Here is a 23,264-nt window from a genome sequence, read left to right as displayed (position 1 = left end):
TTTTAACTGGAATGCAAAAACATACTCCAGAATCTTCTACAGAGGAAGTTTTATGAAACTGGGTCTCCGTGGACTCACTCGGAAGAATGAGCACCTTAGAATATCACTTCTATTGGTGCTTAATTGAGCGAGTTTATGATGAATGGTTCTTTTCTGTCCTCTATGAAGTTTCTCTTATTTTCTTCTTATTTTTAACCTTGTCTCCCTTGAAAATTCCATAACCCTTGATGCCCTATGTTTGTCGTGTAAGTCTTACGTTGGGATAAGACATTCATTCTGACCTGCCATCTAGACCTGGCCACTACAGTGAATAACTGTAGGCCTCTGATCAGGAATCTTATTCCATGTAATCAAGAGATTTCAGAAATTAAGACATAGTTGTATTATCTTGACTAATAAAACGCTCTTTCTGCAACCCTTTCTAACTACTCAACTGTCAAGGACCAACTTTGGGTAGAGAAGCCCTGAAAGGCTCCCATGTTAGTCCTAAACATCAGAGTATAAGCTCAACCTAATAGGAGATGACAAAAACTTCTGGCCAATAGTGGGACCAGCTTCTTAGTGTATCAGCCTTGACTTTGAAGTTTGTAAGGACAAGGGCCAAGCATTGTACACATTTTGCACTTCTGTCAGAATAATGTGAAGTCAATGAAACCGTTAGTAGACTTCATCAATCAGGACTCAACAAGGTTAATGAGCACAATAATAAAAACAGCATTGCCTACAAGCAAAATGATGATTGAGGACATTGAGAAGTTTCTGTGGCTGTTGTTGAATGTGGCTTTTAGCCATTTGATGCTTGAACCAAATTTTCTCATTAAGAAACCAAATATAAACTTACTTTTAATATCAGTCTTGTTCCAAGGTAATCTTTAATATGTCTACAAGATATCATTGCATATATAATTCAAATAAAAAGGCTCATGTTGTAGTGTTCTGTGTAAGATTCTTGCTTAGGATTTGTGGGTTTTATTTCCCCATTTTAAGATTTTGTTTTTTTTTTTTTGTTTTTTTTTGTTTTTTTTGACAGGCAGAGTGGACAGTGAGAAAGAGAGACAGAGAGAAAGGTCTTCCTTTGCCGTTGGTTCACCCTCCAATGGCCGCCGCGGCCGGCGCACCGCGCTGATCCGATGGCAGGAGCCAGGAGCCAGGTGCTTTTCCTGGTCTCCCATGGGGTGCAGGGCCCAAGCACCTGGGCCATCCTCCACTGCACTCCCTGGCCACAGCAGAGGGCTGGCCTGGAAGAGGGGCAACCGGGACAGAATCCGGCGCCCCGACCGGGACTAGAACCTGGTGTGCCGGCGCCGCTAGGCGGAGGATTAGCCTAGTGAGCCGCGGCGCCGGCCAAGATTTTGTTTTTGAAAGGCAGAGTGACAGAGGTTGAGATAGATCTTCTTGTTGCTTGTTCACCCTCCAAATGGCCACAACAGCAAGGACTATTTCAGGCCCAAGCCAGGAGTTTGAACTTCATTCAGGTCTCCCAAGTAGGTGGCAGGGGTGTGAGAGTAGTACCATCCTCTGCTGCCTTCTCAGGCACATTAGCAGGGAACTGGATAGGGAAGCAGAGGAGCCAGGTCTCAAACCAGCACTCTGATACGGTTGCTGGTATTATGAGTGGTGGATTAACTACTACACCACAACCCTGACCCCAGGATTTGTGGTTTTATGTGATATAGAATAAAATCAAGTAGAAACAGTTTGTAGTGGATTTTTGTCTTTTAAATACTGAGGTGCTAGGTAAGATTTTGTTTCTGTGCTGAACTTTCTGACCATATGATTTGTTAGACTTCTGATGTGTTAATCTAATACTTGGTAAATTCTGTTTTTATAATGATTTGTCAAGGTTGATTATTGAAATAAAATTGTCATATTTCATTACATTGTGTATAACAGCATAACCCTTCAGCCACTTATATATATATACACATACGTATATATGTATACATACACACATGTATGTTTATATACATATATAGACATACATGTATATATGTGTGTATATATACATACACACGTGTGTGTGCATTTGTGTTTGAGTTTATTATAGCTCAGTCTTGAGCCATTTTCACCCTTAAGGGCTTTAGTTAAAATACTGTTTCCTATGGAAAACAACTTTAGTCTAACGGAGTATTGTTAAATTCTCAGGCCATGGTAAGTGTGACTGTGGCAAGTGCAAATGTGACGTGGGATGGTCTGGGGACGCCTGCCAGTTCCCCTCTAGCTGTGACCTGACCAAGAGGAAGAGTAACCAAATGTGCAAGAATTCTCAAGACGCCATATGCTCCAATGCAGGTAAGGATTCTGCCTTGGAAAACATTATCAAGTGAAATAATCAAATTTTGTTTAGTGGAATGTGTGGGTGTGGAGAAGTGTTAAATCTTTTAGTGAGACTTCTTTTGAGTATATTTTTCAGAAGTAAAATTTGGATAAGTCAATAGAAAAAAGTCATTTTTCTGAGACTGGCAAGTTTTGGTGCTCTCCAGCTGTTCTAGATTCTTCCATGAACACAATATTCACTGAAAGCAATGTTTTGATAACATTTTATGTATACTGTGAGCTGTGATTTGAATGCTGGAAAAAATCCTTTAGAAAGAATTCATGTAAACTGACTGAATTGTTTTCTGTTAGAATCAAGGTTACTTTGAATTTATATGTTGACATAAGATAGAACGAAACCCTTGCAATCTGATAGAAACTTCAGATGTTCTGGTATCCAATTCATTACAGAATACAGTGAGAACAAAGACTTTTTGTGTAACCAAATATGTTTATGTTTGACAAGAGTCTTAAAATATTTCTAGGAGAATTACAGAGAAGTTATTAAAATTTAGTAGTAAGACCAGATCAAATGGAGGAGTTGCAGTTTAGGGTTCAGTGGAATTTGGTCAATATTACCACAATACTCTTAGCATTTGGGCATGGAAGCCTCAAAGTCAGTTTTTCTCAACCATGGTTGAGTGTGAGAATCCAAGGAGAAAGTAAAAATGTTAGTGCTCCTGTCCTACAATGGAGGTTCTGTTCAGTTGCTTTGGGAAGGGGTGGGGGTGCCTTGGATGTTAGTAAGATTTTAAAGCTGTCTGGGTGATTGCAATGGGGTGTGAGCCATTGCCCTGCATGCTGGGGATTTGACTGCTTGAATGCGTATCTCCCCTCCTGAAGCTTGCTTTATTGGCAAGGCTCTTCTGCAATCAGAGCTAGGACTTCTTCACTGTTTGATTGCACCAGATTGCTCAGTGTAGGTTAAGCTCAGTAAGGTGTTCTGCTAATGAAATCAGGGCCATACCCAGATTGCAGAACGAAGGGATCAGACAGGGACCAACCAAGTGGGCTTAGCAGTCAGGTCATTGTCTGTGTTCATGATACTCTTCTCAATCTCTCTGGTATTTCAGTTTTTGCATTGTTCCCAGAATTTTTCTACTTCTAATTCATAATGCCCACCATCCACACACACATACTATAGCCTCTTTCATTTTGAAAAAATTCTTTCATTTCAAACTTCTTTTAGTAATAGTACTTGAATTCTATTTTAGAATTCTGTGTTTTTGAATTTATTATTTGTTTACAATTGAAATCCAAACTTTTTTAAATAACACAACTGAATAGCGTTTGGTCTCGGAATTTGAAGACATTTTAGCATTAAGGCATCTAAATTTGTGATTCACAAATCTTTTTTTTTTCTTTTTTTTTTTTTTGACAGGCAGAGTGGATAATGAGAGAGAGAGAAAGAGAGAGAGAAAGGTCTTCCTTTTGCCGTTGGTTCACCCTCCAATGGCCGCCAGGGCCGGTGCACTGCGCTGATCTGATGGCAGGAGGCAGGTGCTTCTCCTGGTCTCCCATGGGGTGCAGGGCCCAAGCACTTGGGCCATCCTCCACTGCACTCCTGGGCCACAGCAGAGAGCTGGCCTGGAAGAGGGGCAACCGGGACAGAATTCGGTGCCCCGACTGGGACTAGAACCTGGTGTGCCGGCGCCGCAAGGCGGAGGATTAGCCTAGTGAGCCGCGGCACCAGCCGTGATTCACAAATCTTAACATATCTTAAAAGACAAAATATACAGAATTATTTGAACATATAATAAAACATGTATTTTAAAATTATTTTCATCGTGTTGGAAAGGGAGAAGGCCAGTGATAGAGAGTGGCAGACAGGTGGGAAGAGATCTTCCTCCTTCTGGTTCATTCCCTACAACAGTCAGGGCTGGGCCAGGCTGAAGCAGAAGCCCAGAACTCCATCTGGGTCTCTTATATAGATGGCAGGTGCTCAACTGCTGATGCTATCACTACTGCCTCCCAGAGAGCTCATTAACAGGAAGTTGGATTGAAAATAGAGTAGCTGCGACTTGAACCAAACACTCTGGTATGAGATGTGGCCTTCCCAAGCACTGGCTTAGCCACTGTGCCAAATACCCACCCTTATTTTTGTTAAAAATATAAAGCATGGTTATCTAAGCTATCAGTATCTCTACCTTTTCTCTGAGTCGTGATCCATCGCCCAATTTGTAGATAACCCAATCATATCTTAGCATCTTCTTTCCCTTCTTCGAGTATGCAATCTACATTACATTCATGTTTAGTTGTCATTTCTCCTTGGATTCCTTGAATCTGGACTCTTTCCATGAGGACTTTGGCTTTATAGCATTGAAGCTTTAGAAGAAAATTGTCCCTACTTTCTCTTTTGCTGTTTCTCAGTTTGGATTTGTCAGACACTCCTACTGTACAGATGTAGGTGGTGCACTCTGAGATGCTATCCCAGGCTGTCAGCTTTGTGTTCTCAAGAGGTTTCATCAGATACCCATCTCCTCTCCTGGCCGAGGTCAGTTTGGATCATCTGCTTGGGGTGTTTTCTGATGTCTCAACCCTGTTACCACTGACTTGCCCTGATTATAGCTAAGTAGTCTATGACACTTTGAAAACATACAAGTATACCATTCCTCATGAAAACTGCCCTAGATTTATGACTTATTGCTGAGTCTTACCTGATCCAGTGTTTACAACGATGGGAAAATGATGATTTCCAAACTCGAAAATTCCTTGGATATTTCTGAATTGGCACTCCTCTTTCTACTGTACATGAGGGTACTCTTTCAGCAACCACTTATTTAATATTTACTTATTGTCTTTGTGGTTTATTATGTAGATTCTGGTACGCAGATTGTTCCAGAGAGAGAGAAAGAGAGAGAGAGAGAGATCTTCCATTGGCTGGCCAAGCCAAAGCTAGTTGCCAGGAGCTCCTTTGGGGTCTCCCACATGGGTGCAGGAATCCAAGCATTTTTGTCATCCTCTGCCACCTTCCCAGGAGCATTAGCAAGAAGCTGGATCAGAAGTGGAACAGCTTGGGCTTGAACCAATGTCCATATGGGATGCCAGCGTTGCAGGCAATGGCTTAATCTACTTAATCTATGCCATGGCCCATGGCCCCTACAATTCTTTTCTTTTTGACTTAACAAAACATTCCAGGTTGTATTGTAGCTGCTTTGCCATAGTTTTTTTTTTTTTTTCTTAAGATTTATTTATTTATCTGAAAGGCAGAGTTAGAGGCAGAGAGAGAGAGAGAGAGAGAGAGAAAGAGAAAGAGAAGGAGAGGGAGAGAGAAAGAGGGAGAGAGGGAGAGAGGGAGAGAGGGAGGGAGGGAGGGAGGGAGGGAGGAAGGAAGGAAGGATGAATGGATCTATCTTCCATCCACTTGTTTACTCCCCAGATGACTGTAATGGCCAGAGCTATGCCAATCCAGAGCCGGGAGCTTCTTCCAGGTCTCCCACACTGGTGCAGGGACCCAAGAACTTGGGCCCTCTTCCACTGCTTTCCCAGGCCATAGAAGAGAACTGGATCGGAAGTGGAGCAGCTGGGACTCAAACCAGTGCCCAAATGGGATGGCAGTACTACAGGCCATAGCTTTTTAATTGAGCATTTCTCCCAAATCCCTGAGAGGAATACTCTTGGAATAAAAATAATGAGCACTGAAGAGCCTTATTTCTACTGTGTTGTGTTTGTTTCTTGGCCCTTCCTGTGAATGGGCTAGCATCAGAAGGTATAGACAGACAGTACAGTCCTTTTGAGGAGTTTGAGCAAACAACACTTTAAGAACTAGGCAGCTCCAAACCAGAAGTGGTTGGGGAGCAACACTGGTGGTGCACAAAGGAGGCCTTTACAGGATAAGCACAGAAGTCAAGTGTATTTAAAGGAATATGTGGTAAGTGATTGTTTTGTTTATCCTACTGGAGAGTCTCTAGTTGTATAAGTTTATTGGTTGCTTCTGATTGGTTGAGCTTATGTTCTGTTTTTCTTTAACAGCCTTTTCCAAAAAAAAAAAAAAAAATAGCTCAAGGTGTTAAGTTTCACTTAGGTTTATAAATCAAGCAAGGCTAAGGGCATCAGGAAGCAGCACTGGCTTTGTCTGCTCAGGGAATCTTCAAGCCTGGTTTTCACTTTAGTGCTTGTGAACTCTAACAAACACATGCATGGGAATATGCCTATATACACTACACCTATTATGCATATTCATACCCATATCTCTGTTAATATATTTCTGATGTCTAGAACACCATCCTACTTCTAAAAGTCAAAAGTATGCAGAAAACAGAGTCAGAAAATCTCTAGTCATCCAGGTGTTGACCCTCAGTCTCAAATGCACCCAGCTTTTCTGTTGTCTACTTTGTGTTTCTTTTTTGTTAGGATAGGTAAATGTGTGTATGTAACAATTTTTTATCCTGTGAAAGGCAACGTAATATGCTCTCTTACACTCCGCCTTTGCCACTCAGCATTGTCTTCAGGAATTCATTCCTTATCAGCTTACACAAATATTTTTCATTCTTTTTCAAAACACAGTAGTGAATTCTAGATTTGTGAGATAGTTTATTCAATCATCCTCCTATACTTGGGCCTTCAGACAGTTTCCGTTATTTTGACATTGTAAAGGATGCATAGAATGATCTAGTGCATATGTATTTTTCTGTCTTTGTCAGGGTAAATTATCCTAAGATTGCTGGGTGGAAAGACAAATTCACACTTAATCTTTTCTTTCTCTTATTGTCTTCCCAACATATCTAAATGTGTCATGTGAATTTTGGCGTTCTCATCTTTCTTTGAATACTCACTTCCATTAGCCTGGTTCAGGACCACTCCCCACAAACTGCTTTAGAGGCTGTGTTCTCTCTACTGCTTCTCCCTTTCATATCCAGTGTAGTTTTCTGAAAGCAGCTTGGAGCATAAGGGGAAGGGGAGGTAAAAGGAGTGGGGAAGAAGACATAAGGCCAGGATGAGATGGAGCTGGGGACCAAAGGGTTCTAGAATTTTACCTCTGTAGAGGACCCAGAAGGTGACGGCATGCAGAGCAGGATAAGGCTCCAGCACCATTTCACAGGGTGAGGGCTGGTGCTTAAGTCCCTAAGTCATCCTAGAGAGAGCCAGCCGTGGTAGGCAGTGTAAAAAAATATCTGAGCTAAATTAATCTGGTTTGAAGTATAGAATATCAATCCTAGAGACTGAGCTAACTGGCAAGCAAGAGAAGGAAGCACGTGATGCAGCACGAACACAGAGTCTGGCACTTCCGCCTGGGCTCCATATGCCTTGCTGTGGAGGTTCAGTTGTGAATTCTGCATGCTAGGTGACAGGAAGTGTGTGAGCTGTTGTGAAGTACCCACAGCAGCCAGGAACGGTTCAGATGTGTAGACAAGAGTGAGCCTGTCTGTGGGGGCCGTTGGTGAGCGCTTGCAGAATCCAGAGGCAGAGGCTGGCCCTTTCCATCTTTCTGGAAAAAAATTCTTCTGCATGCACTGTGCTAACCAACTTACTGTATGCTGCGAAGCCAGAAAGAGCTCCTGGCGTTCCAACAGATGCTGTCTGAAGTCCTTCAGCAGCATCCCTGATTCTCTCCTGTCTTCACTCAATCCTATTCTCCAAACTCAAGCCAAATTCGTCCCTGTTCTTTCACTTTACATCCTTATTCTATCTCAGGTTCTTTCCTGTTTTTCTTTTGCATCATATGTCTGGTCTTCATCCATTTGTTGCGATTCTCTCCATATTTTATATTATTACTTTCCTATGCTTTTTGTCCATCACAGAACCAGTCTGAGGCTTGTAATTTCTATAAATTGTTTGCCACATATCTGCTGAAAATACCTTTGTCATGTGTCTTTTACTTTTATATGCATGTTATATATAATCTATTACATTTGAATACTTTTATAAACATGTATATTATATATAATTTATTAATTTCATATGTTTGTAGCTATGATATACTTAATTTTTTCTTCTCTTTCTTCCCAGTCTTTTACTTAATTTTCCTTTTTATATTTCCTATAGCACCTAGTATTTTGTGATGTAATAGATAACAGGAAAGTTTAATGACTTTCCTGTGTGGGTGGTTGAAAGACAGAATGAATAAATATGAAAATGAAAAGGAAGGGTGATAATTAGAGAAAAAATTAGATGAAGCAATAGCAGGAACTGTTAACATTAGATTTCAAGTGACTTTTATAAATTAAGAGAGCTTCCAGGAAGAAACATAAGAGTTTAATCAAAGTACAATTCACCTGAATATTCTGAGTGAACAATGACACACTCAAATTCTGCACAATCGACATTCTATGTAACTGCGAGAAAAAGCTAACAGGTAAAGCAAATTGCAAGTGATTTTGGTGACAAAATCTTGCAGAGGGTGTGAAAACCAAGACATCAGGGGTTATAAATATAAGGTAAGTCTGGAGAAAATATTTGGGTATATGACTGACAAACTCAGTACCCTAAAAAGGGAAGAGAAACAACCCCCAGAATTCTGAAAGCTTACTAGGTACTGGACACAGCAGTGCTTTCAAAAAGACAAGTGGCTGGTGTAGTTATCACTTGGTTCTCGTAGCAGTTCTACAAAGTAGAGATTATTTTCACATTTGGACTCTGAGAACTGGAGATAAAGGTAATGATCCCATAACTTCGTAGTTACTGAGAATTAAAACCTGGATCCAGCCCCAGGCCCGCCTTAGCCCTGTGTGCATGCTTTCCAGTACACGTGTTCGGAATGGTCAGTATCAGGCTCCAGCCAACTTGTGTCACCCTGCTTCTTGCCCATCCTCCACCCTTCCTACTTCCTCAGTAACCAAATGTTATCTATTCTTACTCTTGAAAAATCGCCCAATGCTTAGCTTCTTTCTAAACTCAAGGCCATCATCTGTCCAGCCTTTGTCTTAGTTCCTTCAGACCAATGTAGCAGCGACTTAATTCATTTCCATGTACTCCTGCTTCGTTTCAGTTCATTCAGACAGCCAGTGGAACCTGGTAAAACTGTGTACCTGGCCCCATGACTTCTTGGGTAAAAGTTTTAAATCTTTAATACGCCTTTGCTAGTTCTGACCAACCGCCCCCTTAGCTGCTTTCTCCAATTCTCGCCACTTTGCAGGTTATTTTGCACTCTTCAGCCCTGCTTGATTCCCCTTTGTTCTTTCATCCTCTTGCACCATGGAACGCCTACTGTTGTCTCTTCCTGGAAGTGGCTCACTCTCTTAGCTGTTTTCTGTTTGTTTCAGCTTGCCTTTCCTTTGTTTCTCAGCTGCGTCAGGGCCTGTACTTAGGACTCCTCTACTTATTTTATCTGGTTTTATTCATCTGAAGCTCTGAGAAGAGGACTGTGGCTGACTTGATCTCTTGTTGGATTTCTAGAGTCTGGGGGACTGTTTGGTGAATGATAACACTCAATTGATATATGAGGGAACCTCAAAAAGTTGATAGAAAGTGCATATTATCTTGTCATTCTATTGTCTTTGAACATTTTGAAGTTCCCTAGCATGAATATTGATTGATGTGATGAGCAATTAAAAACTGAGACATATATTAAAGAAAGTTCTCCAAGTAGACATTCTACATCTCCTTTTCATCTGAATGTGATTTTATTGTCAGTGAAATCACCCCGGGGAAAGCAGTCAAGTATTCAGACTTGGATGCATATGTGGCTTGAGGTAGATCACATGAGTCACAAGGCTTTTTGAGTTGTCTTGAGATTCTAGTGAGGTCCTGGGAAACTAAGAAAACCTACTCTGATCCTATCATCAGAAGAACATACATATCGGTTAATGCTTAGGAATTGAAATTATAGGGAATATATAAGTCTTTCAATTATGTACTTGATAATGAATTATTTTCACAAGTACTTATTACATGAAGAATATGTTCAAATGCTATAGCAAGCATTGAATAAATACTGCAAAGGAAGCTAAGGATGCTTCTCACAGATCTTGGCATTTCTGCTCTAGTTGACTTTAGAGCCAGGTGGCATCAGAAGGTATTCATTCGTGCACTGGATGGATGGACATGTACAAAGTAACTCTGCACTTGGGGAGGTCAAATTTACATTCATGAAACTATCCGAGGTCATTAGTGATAACTGGGATGTAAAATAAAGTTGCTGTGCTGTAATGAACTCAAGAATGCAGAGCTTACCTCATCATCCCCACAGGAATGTATAATTGTAATACTAAATTGATTTGAATTGGATAACCTCTTGAAAGAAACAAGATAAGAATTCATTAATTATAATTTATATGCACATGTCAAATAATCTCTTTGTTTTTGTGGTGTAGGCACATGTCATTGTGGCAGATGTAAGTGTGATAATTCAGATGGAAATGGACTTGTTTATGGTAAATTCTGTGAGTGTGATGATAGAGAATGCATGGATGATGAAACCGGAGAAATATGTGGAGGTAAGTACATCAGTTCTATGGAAATTAATCCAAGTAACTGACTTCACCTACTTCATTTTACTTTTAGCTCTGTATAAATCTGTGCTCTAGGTGTACTAATATAATTTGAATTTACATTTATTTGGAAAACACTTCATGAAAAGTGAGTTAGACTAAGGCATTGAGAGTAGGTACTTTTTAAATGCAAAACTGGATTGTCCCCAAAAGAGAGCCATGTCCTCATGGCAACAGGCCAACTGCCTAGCTTTGGAGAAGTCCTAGTGGAATGCCATCTTTTCTTAGCCACTCTTAGGTCTCTTTTTCTCCTGATCTCTTAACTTGAGCTTCTTTCCCCTTTTAAACTAAAAGCCTTTAGATAGTCTTCTGTTTTATTGGGAACACTGAAGTCCAATAGGAAGGATACTCTAGAGTCACCTCCCCCTCCACCCACACAGATCCTTGATAAGATTTTTCGTGACTGTTCTAGGTACCACCATCACTCAATCCAATTTGCTATTTGTACCAGTTCTGGCCTGCTTTCCAGTGCCAAGCGTTGCAAAAAGTGCTTTGCATTCATAACATCATGTTTTACAACATCACTCTAGGGTAAGAATTATTTTTATCCATAAAGGCAGATGTGGAAACTGGGGCTTGGATAAACTGGGTAATTGGCCCAGGGTCATTCCATCAATTATGGTAGAACTTTGTCTGACGCCAGCAGCTGTATTCCCTCTCCCTCCCCATTCAGAGCTGCCTTGGTGCCTTGGAGACGAGAGTGGCAGAAGAGCCCTTCACAGCACCTGCAGATTCTGACTCTCCTGCTTGCCTGCCTGCAAGCCTGTGCCCAGCTTCAGTTTCCAGCCCTAATGGGGACAAGAAAGGGAAGGTAGAAAGCTGTGAGAATCACCGCAGTTTGGGGACATTGTTTCCTCTTATTAGACGTGCTGTTCTCTGGCTTCTGATGAGATTTTTGTCCACAGAATTTTGTCCCGCACGTGGAAAGTGTGGTTCAGAAGAGTAATTTTCCTGGAAATGTCTGGGCAAGTAGGGCCAGGGGAAATCATAAGGCCCTGAGACGCTTTGGACTGAGTTTGTCCCTTTGCTTTCCTTTCTGCATCTCTAATCTCTCTCCCTTCTTTCCTTCCTTCCTGCAGCAGAGGGGGCTGACATTTAGCACACAGTGGTTAAGTCACCACTTAGGATGAATTCTTAGAGTGCCTGGTTCAAGTCCAGGCTCTGCTTATCATTCCTGCTTCCTGCTGACGGTACAACCTAACAAGACAAAACAAGCTAAAGAATCTTCTATACATTTTTCTGAGACAATGACTTAGGTTCAGTCCAAATAATGAGAACAATCAGACAAATCCACTCTCAAATATGTATTTGTCCTCTAGAAGTTTTACTTTCCAATTACTGCAGATCAAAACAGAAGGGAACGTGCCTTCTGGCCAGTGTGTTCTGATACACACACCAAAGCAAAGTCTGTTTGAATGTGTAAATACAAAATTTAACTTGAAACAACACAACCCGGAATGTTTACCTCTCAACCTTTCTGCTTGTTATTTCCATTTGTTTGAGGCTTAAGACATTTCTTGGTGCAAAATCTCTGACCACAGACACCAGCCCTTCCATAAACACCCTCTAGGGGTGATACTGCCTAGATTTGCAGATTTTTCCATGGGTCATTCACATGAAGCCAGTCTGTTGAGAGATGATTCTACAGTACATCAGTGAAGCAGTGCAAAAACAGATTGTCTTGTTTTATCAATTTATACAAGGCAAAGAATTGTGCTTATCATCTAAATATGCCTTGTTCTGAAGCTGACATTTTATGTCAATTACCTCGTGCCTTGTTGCTATGTTTTGATTTGAGTTATGTGGATATCTGTTCAATTTTCCATGTCTCCATACATATACAATTTTATGATTTTTGTCTTCTTGTTCACCCCATCTCAACTATTTTTAGTAAAACTGTAATTTTCTAATTAAGTTCATAATCAAAGAATTTGGGGCTAAGATTTGTGATCATTTGTTAGTATCATGGTAATCCTTATGTAGCACTTTATGCATGTGTTTTCTGAAATTATGAAGGAAATAAATTTCTAGTTTGAAGTTGATGAACCTTGTGAAACTTGACTCCTGGGAAAAGCTATCAGTATATACTGTTTTTTCCTCTCTGTTCCAGTGCCAAAGTCTTCTGACAGAGGCCTGGGATATGGTTAAATTGTGAACACATGCAGAAATCTTTTTAAGTCAACTAAAAATATATATATGAATGATGTATTTTGTTACTGATGAAATCACTTGATAGCTTTTACATTTGCTTAAGTAAAACAAATTAAAATGTTATAAAGATGATCATCTGTTAGATTAAGGAGAAATTTTTCTATAGATATTCCTATTCTAGTTCATTTAGACAAAACATAGCGTCCGTCATGTGCTGAGCCCCACTCTTTCTCACTGTAGCACACTTTCTCTGTCTCTCTCAGATGTATGTCTGCTTGAAGAATTCTTTCTTAGTGCTGCACATGAATAGTGTAGCAGGCCATAATGTTCTACTGTATCTCCTGTTTCATGTGTGAATTTCACAGGCCCTACTAATGCTCTTGCTGTTGACTAGAGATGCCATACTATTAATACTTAAAATAGGCCATTAAGAGATTGAAAAATATTAACAGTTTTTATGGACTCTCTGGAATTGTGGCTATAGGAGACGAGAGATGGAGGAGCATCTCTCTCGCATATTTTAGCCATAGGCTGACGGAACACAGAGATCTGTAACAGAAAGAATAAACTCAAAGTAAGCACAGGATGTACATTAACACTTGGGTGGCGCAAGAAGTGAATTTTGGGGTAAATGTCATGTTTTGGGAATTTATATAAGGATTGCCTGGCAGGCATGAGAGAAGTAGTGATGTGAAAATTCACTACAGATGGTCTAGGCGAGGGGTGAAGGGGGGGAGGGACCAAATGAGTGAGTGACAGGTTATAGAGAGGCACGTACTGAGAGTGTAACATTTGGCTGCAGTGTTATACGTGCCCTTATCTATCATTTGTACGGGAAATTGTGAGACCCAGACTTTATGGCTTTTTATTTGTCAAATGAGAACCAAACATTGACTTAGCCGAAAACCTCTTTTCCACGTGGTGAACTTCAACAGCTTGTGGGACACAGTTGAATGAAAGATGAAATATTTCCTCTGGTTTAAAAAAGCTTTGGTCATTAATAATGTGTATCCAAGTAAATATGCTCCATTGGTTTCTTTATGGTTGATTTCAAATGAAATATTTGGATAACTAATTCAAGAAATGTCCTTGAGATTGGTGCATGCATTTGAAGTTGTCACCACTGTAGACTTCCACAGTCTTTTGTATAACTTTTTCAAAAATACTTTCATTTTATTCTGTTCCCTGGCTAGGCCAAGTTCAAGGACATTTGGCTTGCTTTACTGGTATAATCATGCATGTAGAAGGGTAACTGTTCTGTGTTGGGGGAAAACTGTATAATTTGATTATTTTAAGCGAGGAATGGGGAGCTCTTAATGTTATTTTAAAAGGTAGAAATGATCACCAAGAGGTAGGAAGTTAATTTTGCTTTGAGAAGTTGCTTTTTTTCCCCTCACTGTATAAAATTCATTTTGGATGAAGGCCATGGGAAGTGTTACTGTGGAAACTGTTACTGCGAGGCTGGTTGGCATGGAGATAAATGCGAATTCCAGTGCGACATTACCCCCTGGGAGAGCAAGCGAAGATGCACTTCTCCAGATGGCAAAATCTGCAGCAACAGAGGTGTGTCATTCATACATGTTACTACATAATTGGGAAGAGAACAAAGCTCTTAACTGTTAACACTGGGCTCTCTGTGTTCCCTTTAGTGTGGAGGAAGTCATCTTTTATAATCATTTACTTTGATGTAAATCAACATTTACTATACCAACAGTCTTCTCTTTCTTGTTTCTTACTGAGTAGGAAACAGAAGGATAAGGAAGTCGCTGTCATTCTTTAGGCTTCACTGAATAAATACTTAACATAGGGACTGTAATTTCTTTGGCGGCCATCCAGAAATAGCACAGCACTGCTAAAAGGCAATTCTTGTAGATACTTCTGTTAAATGTCTCTTGACTAACAGAACTGTCTACAGCATGAGCATCTAATTACCCAGAGAGTATTTGGAAAACCCTCTTGTCTTAATTATGAGTAAATTGAAGGCTGGGTTGAAACATGGGATTGATAGAGATGAAATTCAGCTTCTATATGAAATAATGAAAATGTGATACTAACACAATAGCTATAGAAATTGCATGTGAAGTGGCTATATGAAGTTTAGATGACCTTAAACAAAAATTTTAAAAATATATTAATATTTCTTAAATATAATAATAGCTATTTTTAAAAAGATTTTATTTTATTTATTTGAAAGACAGTTACAGAGAGAGGTAGAGACAGAGAGAGAGGTCTTCCATTTGCTGGTTCACTCCCCAGATGGCTGCAATGGCCAGAGCTGCACCAACCAGAAGCCAGGAGCTTCTTCTGGGTCTCCCACGAGGTGCAGGGGCCCAAGAACTTGGGCCATGTTCTACTGCTTTTCCAGGCCATAGCAGAGAGCTCGATTGGAAGAGGAGCTGCTGGGACTAGAACCAGTGCGCATATGGGATGCCGGCGCTTCAGGCCAGGGCTTTACCCCACTGTGCCACAGCGCCGGCCCATAACAGTTAGCTATTGAAATCAAACCAGTTTAACAGTTCTTGAAATTATTGCTATTTGACCCCTTGTTAGCTGCATTGGTAGATAAGAAAGACCCATTCTGGGCCTTTATCGTTGCCTACCTGATCACATCAACAAATAGTTAGATTTAGTTCTAGGAAATTATGAAACTCTAGGTACCTCAAAGCTATTTTTTGTTTCTATCAATGAATGATTCATTTTGATTGGCATTGATCATACGGAGAGACGTAACACAGAACCTTTCAAAAGTTGACACGAGGCCGGCGCCGCGGCTCACTAGGCTAATCCTCCGCCTAGCGGCGCCGGCACACCGGGTTCTAGTCCCGGTCGGGGCGCCGGATTCTGTCCCGGTTGCCCCTCTTCCAGGCCAGCCCTCTGCTGTGGCCAGGGAGTGCAGTGGAGGATGGCCCAGGTGCTTGGGCCATGCACCCCATGGGAGACCAGGAGAAGCACCTGGCTCCTGGCTCCTGCCATCGGATCAGCGCGGTGCGCCGGCCGCAGCGCGCCGGCCGCGGCGGCCATTGGAGGGTGAACCAACGGCAAAGGAAGACCTTTCTCTCTGTCTCTCTTTCTCACTGTCCACTCTGCCTGTAAAAAAAAAAAAAAAAAAAAAAAAAAAGTTGACACGAAATGTGCCACAGCCCTGTACACAGAGAAGGAAATCAGATGGCGGTACTTGGAAAAAGAATTCTAAAGAAAAATCCTCTCTTTCTGCTGACTTGATCTCCTCTCTAATACCAGTTCACTGTGGGTTTTATTTTGACACATAAGCCATGTTTTCTTCAGTCCTCTTCATTCAGTAGTGTTCATAGCCACCATTTTGTCAGTGTGTGAGAGAAGGAACCGACCACAGAGATGCTGGAATAGGGACAAGGGATCAGTTAGGCTGCAGATTTCGGTCAGGCTCTGCAGTAGACTTGTGAGGGCACTGAGGGGCAGACATCCACTCTGCATCCTCCTCTCCCCTGCTTCCCCATGCATGGTGTGGAATGTTCTGATTGGAGAAATGGCAGAGGCGATGGGCAGCGGCTTGCCTGGTGAAGCTCACAGCTCATGAGCTTCTAAAGCACACGGAGGCAGGGTAAGAGTAGGCACAGGGTGAGTTTGTTTTTCTCAGTACCTGGTGTGTCCTAGCCATTCCTTATCACTGCTTTCCCAGGCAGCAGAGAGACACTGGTCCCTGCACAAACCTACCTCACCTTCCATTCTGGCCCATTTTGAGGGCCCTCGAAAGCAATGTTGCAGACACACTTACTGAATCCACTTTCTTACGTACCTGGCAAGCTGTTACTTCAACAAATGTGCATGGCTGGGAGCCCTCCCTCTCCCCTTCCCAATTTATACTAGTAGGAAAGCAATGCATATCCTTTGTTTTCATAATTTAGATGGTAAAGTAGAATATAAAGGAAAGAAACGGACACATAATTTTAACACACTAAAAGTTTATGAAAATGGAATTAGAAGATGTTTATGTGTTGCAAAAATTTTGAAATCTATACATACGAGGGGGTCAAAAAATGCATGGAGAATTAAAAGAAAAAACTATGAATCAACTACAAAAATTTTTTTACTTGAATGAACATCTTTTAATTCTATTTTCTCTAAGACTTTTTGGAAGTACCTTCATATAACCTCTTTTTACCTTTTGATATGTGACCTCTTTTTTCACTCATGTAAAGTTTTAAATTGTCATGGATCATTAAAACTATGGTAGTATATAATTCTTTTTTTAAAATTATTTTTTTATTTGAAAGAGGAGTTACAGAGAGAAGTAGAGCCAGAGAGAGAGAGAGAGAGAGAGAGATCTTTTATTCTGCTGCTTCACTCCCCAAATGACCACAATGGCCAGAGCTGAGCTGATCTGAAGCCAGGAGTCAGGAGCTTCCTCCAAGTCTCCCATGCTGGTGCAGAGGCCCAAGGACTTCTACTGCTTTCCCAGGCCATAGCAGAGAGCTGGATCGGAAGAGGAGCTGCCAGGACTTGAACCGACGGCCATATGGGATGCTGGCGCTGCAGGCTGGGGCTTTAACCCACTGCGCCACAGCACAGTAGTATCTAATTCTTAACAATTTTTTAGGCAAAGTTTTACAAAACACTGTATTTGTAGCAAAACTGATACACATGTGTGTTCCTTTTGGTTTTTCGTATTTTAGCTCCCTCATATAAGGGAGAGCAGGCAATATTCGTCTTTCTGTGTCTTATTTATTTCTTTATTTAAATTCATGTATGTGGCTCCCCTTTTCTTGTGCTTTTTCTCACTAAATACTAAAGTTCAAGCATATTATCATGCTGATTTATAACAATATTTTCACTTAATAAAAGAATTTGCCTACCTTTCTCTGTTCACAGTGCAAAATCTTATAATTACTCCTAATGTGTTCTTTGTAGTCTACCCTACAAATGTACCGTGGCTACATTAATTGGTTCCTCATTCATAGATATTTTGGTCATTATAAGTTAATCAGTAACATAAACACAACCTTTTGTAACCCTGCATGAATAGTTCTACTTTTCCTTTGTATTGGTTGTATTAATTGACATAGACCATTATGCCAAATCATAACATACATCTAAAAATTATTACATGGAATCGCTACTGAAACACTTGTACCATTTTGTGCTTCCCTTCAGAGCAGGAAGGGAGGGAGCATTGTGTCCACACTGTGGTTCTGCTCTGACCTCTGAAAGGGCTCTAACTATCGTTTCACAACTCCCCTGCTGCACTCCAGCAGTAGAGCTAAGTGTCAGCATTTCTCATGTTTAGCCATCCTCACTGACCCTGGAGTTCCCTCTTACTCTCATTTGTCCATTTTACTTTAGGCACATTCATCCTCTCTCTGTTAAGAATTGTTTAGGTGTTTGCAAGAGTGCTCCTAATGAGAAAATTCTTTTTTTTTTTTTTTTAGTCTGTTACATTTTGATGGTGTTTGGCTCATTCAAAATTTTAGATTTGAATGAAGTTTAATCTACTTTTTTTCTTTTAGTAATTCTGCTTTAAAGAGTTCTTAATAAAAGTATTTCGTTCATATTTTATGATTTTATTTTGTACAGTTAAACCTGTAACCCAGCCAGGACTTACTTAGATATAAGATGTGAAAAAGGGACTTAATTTTATTTTTCCCACTAGTGATTAGTTGGTTATCCTAAAGATGGTAACTGATAATCCACACAAAGTAAATGATTTACAACTGGACCTTTTCCTATGCAAATCTCCAAATGATCAAAATCAGGTCTTTCGGTCTGATCTCTAGCACATTCTATTACCAGGTCCATCTGAGCCGGCGAACCTGACTTGTTAGTCTTCCTTAGCATGCACCTCAGATACCCATGTGTCTTGCTGCGTGTTGCTTTCTTGACTGTAAATCCCAGCTGCGTTTATTCCCAAAACATTTCCCTCTTCTCTGTGTATTCAGTCCATTGTCTTTTTCCTCCAGCCACAACTGGTCTGCCCTCATAGCATTTATGTCCCGGTTTACAAAATGTCAATACTAACACTTTTAGCGCTTGCTAATTTTTCTTTGAGCTTGCTTTTTGTTAGAGTGATTGTAAGCTTCTTGAGGGCAAACGATGACATACTTTTTTGTTTTGGAACTATCTTTGAGGGAAAGTAGTACAGCGCTAGTGACACATCCCATAACTTCACATATTTACAGTCAATGATAGCTTGGGCTTATGATGAAAAGTTCTCTACTATCAACTTGATAGTGATTTTTCCTTCTTAGAATATTTTTTATCTGTGTTTCCCAAATACAAAAGAAGCAATGGTGCTGGGGAGGAGCAATGTGTAAGATGCTTTGTATGCTAAACTGATCTTCTGTATATAAAGAGAATCGAAAATGAATCTTGATGTGAATGGAAGGGGAGAGGGAGTGAGAAAGGGGAGGGTTGCGGGTGGGAGGGACGTTATGGGGGGCAAGCCATTATAATCCATAAGCTGTACTTTGGAAATTTGTATTCGTTAAATAAAAGTTAAAAAAAAAAGAAAAGGATATAAAACCTGCACAAAAATCTACCAAAAAAAAAAAAAAGATGCTTTCTTTCATAATTTGTCTGGACTGGACTCATACAAAATTCTTTTTTCCACTCAGGGACTTGTGTGTGTGGCGAGTGTTCTTGCCATGATGTAGATCCCACTGGAGACTGGGGTGATATTCATGGGGACACCTGTGAGTGTGATGAACGGGACTGCAGAGCTGTCTACGACCGATACTCTGATGACTTCTGTTCAGGTAAAGCCTCTCCTAGTTCTTGTTTCTAATTGAAAAACACTTGTTTTCCTGTTGTCAGGCTTCTTTCTCATTCTCAGATGCTGTAAAGAAAACAGAACGTGCATTCCACAGCATTCACTGTTGCCATGCTCCTATTAGTAACTTGGAAAGCCTATAGCAAACTAACACATTTAGCAAAGTAAGAGGCACCTGTTCTCTTAAAATCAATCTTATGCCTTGCAGAGGGGAACCATTAGCTCCAGGTATCTACTGAACTCGGCTCTGAGAATGCAGAACTAACCGATCTGATGATAGTTAGCACTCAGAAAGGACAATTACATTAATGTATAATATAGCTTAGAATGACATGGTACAGTCCTCAGAGATATTTTATGCATTGATAACTTGGTAGGATTTATGCTAAATTATTCTAGAATATAGTCTAGAATTGAGTATCAGTAAGTTCAGAACTTTTTAAAAGATTTATTTATTTGAAATGCAGGGTGGGAGGGTGATTATGAGGGGGAAAAGCCACTATAATCCAAAAGTTGTACTTTGGAAATTTATATTTATTAAATAAAAGTTAAAAAAAAGAAATGCAGGGTTACAGAGAGAGAGACAGAGGAGGAGAGACAGAGAGAGAAATCTTCCATCTGCTGACTCACTCCCCAAATGGCCGCAACTGGGCTGGTCTGAAGCCAGGAGCCAGGAGTTTGTTCTGGATATTTCATGTGCATGCAGGGACCCAAGCAATTGGGCCATCTTCTACTGCATTCCCAGGTGCATTAGCACGGAGCCAATGTCCATATGGGATCCTGCTACGCCACAGCGCCAGCCCCTGGATTCAGAATTTTATATGATACATATTTATGGAGCAGATACTATTTGCTAGAGCTTGGGTATCATCTGTGCTAATGGTTCCACCAGTGAAGGAGACAAACAGGATCACAACTTGATGACGGCTCTAAACTAAATGCAGATGAAGAACGTGTCATGGAGCAAAGAGAAAGCAACCAGGGTTATCTGGAAAGTGTCATTTAGGAAAGAGGCGTTACAGGTTTTCAGTCCATTTCTATTCGACAACCCAGAATATGCATGTGCATGTTTTTAAGCCTGACTGCTTGACTGGTGCCTACTGATAGGAAACTGCTCTGGTTTCCTGAAAGTTCCAACAGAAGGAAATGAAAGAATTGCCCTATGTAACTATGACGTGCCGTCCAAGGTATCTCCAGCCTGGCTGAAGAAAGCCTGCTGCTAAAACCTACAAAACCTCACAGGAGGATTTCCCTATTTTGATCATCCCTGGTGTTCTGCAGAGCTTCCTACACATTTTGACACTGTTCTGTTGAGGGGATTTTTCCACTGTTCATCATCTATTGGAGTGTTCTTCATTGTCACCATTATCAATGCCCTGGTAATACCAGAGCTAACAACTCTGACTTTTAAATGCCAAACCTATATTGAGAAAGTTGGGAGTTTGTTTGTTTGCCATTTTCACCAAGCTGATGTGGCTTTTTGCAGAGGAGGCGATGCATAGTGCATGCACTGTGGGATGTTATTGAATGGCAATGCACTTGGGGTTCTGCCTGAACGAAAAGCTTACTTGCTAAAGAAATATGAGAAGGATGAGCAATGCATGAGGCATGGGAAGCTGTGATCTCTGTATGGGCCTAGAATCAGTTTGAAATTACCAGACTGCACAGGTAAGGAAGGGGATGGTACAGGGTAAAGCTACTGAGAAACAGCAATTAAAGGGCTTTTGACTTTGCCGCAGAGTCAGGCTTTATCCTACAGGCAATGGAGGGCTCATGATGGTGTTGGGCAGAATGCCACAGTTCCAGTTTCCAGTCTGGTTGTCTGCATAAGTGTTTTGTCACTTACCAAAGTGGGGAACATAAGACAAAGTTTTCAAGTTGGTTTCTAGATGTCTAACATGGTGCTGTGAGAGTCAGAGTTGAACATGAGAATTTGGAGTTGTAAGCATGGGATTGGTTAGGATTTTCTGGGGCTTAGACAATGTGATTTAAGAAAATCTGGAGATAAATATGAATTTGCAAGATTTTAAATAAAGGAGACAATTGGGCTCTATATAAAAAAAAAAGTTGTGACTTGCTGTGGCTGGTGCCTCTCTGTTTTGGTACATGAGGACACCATGTTAAATCCACCATCTTGATCTCGATCCTGATTTTGGAATGGTGTTGGAAAATTAGAAATGCTACATCGTAGTGACAATTAGGGGTCCTTCAAGCTGTGGCCGTGGGGGGGAACTTTGGTGCTGATACTACAGTTGACACTTCTGTCTTATCATGGCTCATGGGAACTGTCCTTTAACCCTAGAGCTATCACTATAGTTCAGGCAGGTGAGGTGGGATGAGGGAGGCCTCCCTGGAATCTAATGTTCCACGTCATCTATTCCTCCTCCTACTTTCTGCCCCATTTTCTCCTTCCCCATGTTTTCCATTCTCTGTTCTCATAGGAGATTTCAGAGCAAGTTAGGCAATTGGGAAGTTATGGCGGCACAGTTGGTGGGATTGCTCATGAGAGAGGGGCTAGGGACAAAATGTGTAAACCTTTTAATTCTTTGGTATGTGGCCTCCTTCTATGAGTGTAGAAAGTAGGGGTGAAAGGAAGTGTTGGGACAGTGGGTTGCGGTCTGAGCACTAAAATATAAATCTGTCCTTGTGTTTAATTATTCCTTGCCTGAAATGAATTGGATATGGCTAGTCCTCTACAACACGCCTCCCACACGTGGAATGAAGAACTCATGGAGGAAGGAATTCACATTAGCAAAGAGCCTGCTTATGCTGTTAGACTCTTTATGGGATTTTTCTTGTACTTCTTTCCATTTTATTTGCATACTAACTCACAGAGGGAGACACATCATCTACATTTTTATTAGAACAGGAGATAGTTCAGAGAAATTAATGAACTTGACAAAGCTCATGCTGTCAGTGTCATGAGAAAACACATAGGTGGGTACTTCAAGAAGTTCATGGAAAATGCTATTAAAATAAAAGTTTATTGCAGTGTAAAAAATTGTAAGCCATTTATAGTTTTTTTCTATTATATGCATTTTACCAAACTATTTAAATTACCTCTTTTTAGTCTAAGCACCTGTGTAATTTAATCTCCAGGGGATACAAATAAAATTCTTCAATTTTGCTTTATTTTAGTTAGGAAGAACTATGTTCTGGATATCCCAAAATCTTATAAAACTAAGCTTTTTGGAACATGATGATGAGCTGGGGCAGGCACCTTCATCCTTACTAAATCTGTAGCATGCTATATATTATTCTTAGGGAGCTATTAGTCTTCACAGTTTTCCTAATTATCAGACTAACTTGCACCATAGGAAGGGTGCCATCTAGTTGATTATTGAGTGCATTAATACCTTTGTGTTATGAGACAGAGCAACCCAACTCTATCAATATTCTCTAGTGATTCTTGCAAAGGTGGAATGCAATCAGGCTCAGATGAAATGCAGTTTTATTTTTAGCTCTCATTCTTGCCACCCTGAGAGTATTGGTGTTATTTAAGTCCAGGGGAAATCTCTGGATGGATTAGTTTAAATTGACTCTTAATTGATATTCTCATTTTATTCATCCATTTGTCTACTTAATAACACATTCAGATGTAACTATTTTATGCCTACAGCATCATG

General features: G+C 40.6%; 1 protein-coding gene across 5 annotated transcripts in view; it reads left to right on the top strand.

Moving 5' to 3' along the window:
• The window catches only part of ITGBL1 (integrin subunit beta like 1), a 262,924-nt gene that overhangs the window by 111,391 nt on the left and 128,269 nt on the right, over window positions 1–23,264 (top strand). For all 5 annotated transcript variants that reach the window (XM_070048621.2, XM_070048620.2, XM_089303451.1 and 2 more), the window contains 4 exons: window positions 2,146–2,292; window positions 10,569–10,691; window positions 14,319–14,459; window positions 19,484–19,624. In XM_070048621.2, coding sequence (XP_069904722.1) covers window positions 2,253–2,292; window positions 10,569–10,691; window positions 14,319–14,459; window positions 19,484–19,624 — 445 coding nt within the window. In that variant the 5' untranslated portion in view covers window positions 2,146–2,252. The remainder of the gene's footprint in view (window positions 1–2,145; window positions 2,293–10,568; window positions 10,692–14,318; window positions 14,460–19,483; window positions 19,625–23,264) is intronic.

The sequence above is a fragment of the Oryctolagus cuniculus genome, chromosome 9, assembly GCF_051225735.1.
Source record: "Oryctolagus cuniculus isolate XC-2025 breed Fujian yellow rabbit chromosome 9, ASM5122573v1, whole genome shotgun sequence".
NCBI lineage: Eukaryota > Metazoa > Chordata > Mammalia > Lagomorpha > Leporidae > Oryctolagus > Oryctolagus cuniculus.
Note: the sequence above shows the minus strand (reverse complement) of the source record. Positions and strands in the feature narration are given on the sequence as shown.